Source organism: Pteropus vampyrus, unplaced genomic scaffold (assembly GCF_000151845.1).
Source record: "Pteropus vampyrus isolate Shadow unplaced genomic scaffold, Pvam_2.0 Scaffold237, whole genome shotgun sequence".
Taxonomy (NCBI): domain Eukaryota; kingdom Metazoa; phylum Chordata; class Mammalia; order Chiroptera; family Pteropodidae; genus Pteropus; species Pteropus vampyrus.
Genome location: NW_011889018.1, coordinates 1,335,762 through 1,340,733, shown reverse-complemented (window position 1 = coordinate 1,340,733; position 4,972 = coordinate 1,335,762). Strand labels below are relative to the sequence as shown.

At 44.1% G+C, this 4,972-nt stretch overlaps 1 protein-coding gene across 1 annotated transcript in view; it reads left to right on the top strand.

Annotated features, from left to right (window-relative positions):
* The window catches only part of RBM34 (RNA binding motif protein 34), an 18,826-nt gene extending 14,455 nt beyond the window's left edge, over window positions 1-4,371 (top strand). The window contains exons 8-11 of the mRNA XM_011373953.2: window positions 873-936; window positions 2,306-2,345; window positions 2,551-2,669; window positions 4,018-4,371. Coding sequence (XP_011372255.1) covers window positions 873-936; window positions 2,306-2,345; window positions 2,551-2,669; window positions 4,018-4,296 — 502 coding nt within the window. The 3' untranslated portion in view covers window positions 4,297-4,371. The remainder of the gene's footprint in view (window positions 1-872; window positions 937-2,305; window positions 2,346-2,550; window positions 2,670-4,017) is intronic.
* The last annotated feature ends 601 nt before the right edge of the window (window positions 4,372-4,972 follow it).

Sequence of the window (4,972 nt, the reverse complement as noted above, 5' to 3'; positions counted from 1 at the left end):
TCCGTTCAGGCTGCTGTAACAAAATACCACAGACTGGGTGTCTTATAAACCACAGATGTTTATTTTTCACGATTTCAGGCCGGGAAGTCTGAGATGCGGGTGTGGCAGCGTTGTGTCGCGGTGACGCTTTGTAAGCCAGCCCTTCTCTCTGTGTCCTCACATCACCGAAGGGTCTGGGGACTCTGTGGTGTCTCTTTTTAAGAGCACTAATCCTGTTCATGAAGACCTTACCATCGTGACCTAAGCGCCTCCCCAAGGCCTCACCTGTTACCATCACAGTGGATTCCAGCACGTGAATGTGGGGTGACACAAACGTGAAGGCCCTGGGGTTACACGGGGACGTGTTGACTTGGGTGTTGTCAGCTGCGGCGTGCGGCGTGGGAGGAGTAAGGGCTCTGGAGTCAGACGTGGTTTAAGTCTCAGACTGGCCGCTCGTTACCTCATAGTCATCGTCACAGACTTCACGTCTCAGCTTCCTCATCCATAAAGTCACAGCTGACACCCCCGGCGGAGACGGAAGCTAAGTGAGACAGTTCTCGTCTGTGCTGATCGAAAGTAGAAAACAAGCCGTGTTTATTTTAGTGACTTTGACATTTAACAAGTTTTATATTGTATTTCGTGTGTATGTGTTTGTGCGCAGACGTAAAATTCATCCCGATCAGAAGAATATTAACGCTTACGTCGTGTTTAAGGACGAGAACTCTGCGGCCAGAGCTCTGAGCAGGTAATCTCATCTCTCTCGAGGTCGGAATGGTCACTGTATTGAAAAGTATGTGTGAGTTTTTTTTAGTCTTTGGTTTCACTTTAGAGCAAACGTTACAGTAACTCTGCTCATTTTTAACGGCCATTTTCCCTTTGTATGTATAATACAGAAATGGGGCCCAGATTGCTGACGGATTTCGTATTAGAGTTGATCTGGCGTCAGAGACCTCATCTGTAAGTAGTACGTGACTTGTTTAAGGGACTTCGTAACTAGAGTCTTACAGAGAGAAACGTTTTCTTCTGAGCTTTTGTTAGGAGTAGAATCAGCAGCGAGCATGAGGGAAGCACGGGAGGGAAGAGCCTTTGCCCACTGTGGTCACAGCGTTGGTGCCTAGAACAGCACAGGACTTAAGTCACTTTAGCTTCTGGAGCGTGGCTTCCCACTCCCGCCATTAATGTGTGATCATAGGCTGGAAGGTAGATTGGTATTGGTCTGGGCAAACACCTTATTTTATAGACTGAGGTTTAGAAAGTTAAAATATTCAAAAGTTTTGAGTCTTTACTATGTCAGCCGTCAGTACTTATAGTACCAGTTCTGTAGGAGTTCCCAGTTTAAAGGTGAAGATAAGCAGATGGGCTGATCGTGGCACTCTTTTCTGATAAATACTGTCATAAATGCACGCGAATGGGACGTTTGACTTGGGGAGGTAGCAGCAAGAAGGGACAAAGGAGAGTTTCTAAGAGAACAGAGTTACATCTGTCTTGGAAAATGAGTCGGTATTACCTGCGCAAAAAAAAAAACTTGAAGAAGATGAGGATATTGGGCATGAAAAACAGTAGGAATGGCGGGGCCCCCACTGGATTTGCGTAGGGATTGGCAAGAGCTCGATGCAGGTGTTGGGGGTAGAGTGGCGAGGGCAGCAGCACGAGCCGCCGATGGAGCGGCAGGTGGAGGCTTGGTCCCCACGGCGCGTCTGGGTCTTGTCTGGGCTGCACAGGTTTACACGCCGAGTGACGTGGTCAGGTTTGCGTTTTACAGCCGTCTTGCGTGACGGGTGAAGGTTGGGTTGTAAGGGCTCACCAGAGAGGCATGAAGGACGTTACTGTCAGCGTCGGTGACCTGGTCGAGAAGTGGCAAAGGCCTGGTTGCCATCCCTGGCTTTGATGATGGACCTAGCAAAGGGTCAGCAAACTGGCCCGAGGGACAAACCCACCGTCCCCTGCTTTTCAAAATAAAGTTTTATTAGCATGCAGCCACACCCAGTAGGATAAGTATGGCGCTGTAAGGGCAGAGGCCCCGCGCCCCGTCGAGCCTGCCGTCCATATTCGCCGTCTGGCTCTTCACCCCCACGGAGCACACCTGCCCCGAGCACGGCCAGGGGTAGGCAGTGCTCCCTGTGAAGAGACGCCCACTCCCGCGGCCTCCCTCACAGTCCAGCCGAAAGGACAGGAGAGACAATCAAACGAGGGACCGATGTGTGGTTAAGTCAGGAGGTGAGGGCCTGTCACACACGTGGGGTGAGGAAAAGGCAGGCTGGGTTTTAGGGTGGCTTCCGTTTTCTGCTGCAGCGGATGATTTTTATTGATCCTCTTTGTGTTTCAGAGAGACAAGCGGTCGGTGTTTGTGGGGAATCTCCCGTACAGTAAGTTTGCTTAAACAAACGGACTACTTCTTGTCGTTAAAATAATGGAAATAACCATTGAGTAGTCATGTAATGTTTTGCCCTGAGAGTAACTTTGAGAAGCGTGGACGGCGACTCGACCGATTCCACGGGGCCGCTGACGGGCTGCTGTACACGGCTCCAGCGACTCCAGGCTTCGCTTCCATTTGGTCGAATTTGCTTTTAGAGGCTGAAGAGCCTGCGGTCGAGGAGCACTTTTTGGACTGCGGGAGTGTCGTGGCAGTAAGGATCGTGAGAGACCCGCGCACAGGCGTCGGCAGAGGGTTTGGCTTTGTGCTCTTCGAGGTATGGGAGACTAAAGTGTTGTCACTGTCCTTTGAAATGCGCCTGGAGGGCTCGTCACGCTGTTTCATCATGCAGAATAACTGTCACTGCCACCTTCAAACTCTACCTTAAGAAAACTAAACTCATGACCCACTGTGACAGAGACTTGTGCCTAACCAGGTGTTCCAGTTCCCTGTTCCTCCCCGCCAGTGTCGTTAAATAACGTTTTAGATCCCGGATATTACGGTATCTAAATAACCGAATCTCTATCTTCTATAAAATGGAGAGAAGGATTGGCTCTTCACCCTTTATACAAAATTGGTTTTATTTAATTCACTAAATATTAACCCGCATTCCGTGCCTGACGTTAGAACAATGTACCGTCGGGTGGCTCTTGAGTTTTTCAAACCCCCGCGACATTCGTACATTGTCTCTGTTTTTCTTGTGCCTTCTTTTTTATAGTTGAACTTATCTGTGAACGTAGTTTCGCAACCTGTTTTGTGTTGTTTTCCGTTGTGTGAGGATGTTCCATCGAGCGATGTAATATAATTTATACTGCCTTTTCCCTAACGTTTCTCCAATGTCATACATTTCCAGTGTTCTCTATTTTCCCCTCTAAGAATGAAATTGGAGTGCTCATGTTTTTTCTCTAAATGTTCACCTGCGTTTTTGGGTTACTTCTTTAGGACAGATGCCAAGATAAGTGACCATTTTTAAGGCTCTTGACATGTATTACCAGATAGTTTTAAGAAAGGTCTTCACGGCCTCCTTGCCATATTGTATCTATCTTACTGTCTCTCTGCTCTGTCTTCCATTACTTGACAAGTTTCTGAAATCTTTATAAACCATCTCATTTATACTCAGGGTTGTTAGCATGCAGCGGTTCTATATTAGAATAAAAGAATAATAGAATTTTGGGTCCGAATGGTACCCTACAAGGCATCTACTCCAGCATCTCAGGGACCGCTCTCAAGCCAACAGACACAGGGGCGCTTTTGCAGAAAGGGCCTAGTGAGAAGGAATTCATTGGTTCGAAAGATTGCATATGACTCATCTAGTTAGTTGAAACTTTGTTTTACAATGAGCAAAACCTATTGGATTGTGATTTACAGTTGTAAGGTGCAGTTTCAACTAACTAGTTATTTGACAAGGCAGCTTGAGTGCTTCCTGGAGGAAAATGTGGGGAGGAGGATTAAAAGCAGACGGCAAGCACAACTCCTAGAGCACTGGCCTTGGACTTCTTGGGTGTGGAAATGGGAGGGGCTTCTATGTGCAAGCTTGAAAACTCTGCTAATCCATTAAAGTAATTTTACTAGTTTCTTTGCAGACGAATTTCTGATTGAAATTAATATGTTGATTTTCATTGCAGAATACAGATGCCGTTCATCTTGCTCTGAAGTTAAACAATTCTGAACTGATGGGAAGAAAACTCAGAGTCATGCGTTCTGTTAATAAAGAAAAATTAAAACAAAATTCAAATTCCAGTTTGAAGAATGTTAGTAAACCTAAGAAGGGACTTAATTTTGCCTCAAAAAAGGTAGGACATTCTGAAAGTTTATTTATTGGAGAAAAAGCTGTTCTTGTCAAGAAGAAAAAGAAAGGACAGAAGAAAAGTGGACAAATCAAGAAACAGAAAAAACAGAAGTAGCAATCCGAAGCTTTCTTTTTTCCCACTGCGTAGTGGTAATAAAAATGTGGCGAACTCACGTAATGAGTTTCAGAATTTTTTATGGATGGCGTATGTGAACATGGAAACTTTTTTAGTTTATTCATATTTTAATAGTACCTTTGAAGCATTTAAGATATAGGCAGATTAGACACCATGGATTATATGTTATTGCTGATGAGATGATTTAGACTTAGGGTAAACGTTTGGAATTTTAGCGGTTATATATTATTTTAACGAGCGTTAGAAATATTTAATTAACACTTCAGTTATTTCGAGAATTACTTGGAATGAGACTAAATTAAAAAGTAAATTTAAAAATAAAACAATAAACTTTAATACTGATTTTACCTAGACAAAGTATCTAAGCAATTCAAGTGAGAATACTGGTCAAAGGTCCAATAATCCTTAAGAAGAAAGGTTTGAAGGCTCTTGTAATTTCCAGGGACCGGATATTTTATGCTTAGTATCCTCTCTGGTGCTTAGAACCTTGTTTTTCGTAAGGAGGATTCAGTAAATACTTGTTACTTGATCATTCTTGAGCATTTTTGCATCTGTTTCTCGTTAAATTTATATTAAGATGCATCATTTATAGACTATAGACTCTCTATAGATACATATAGTTTATAATTTTATTGGGTATATTTTATTTTATAGT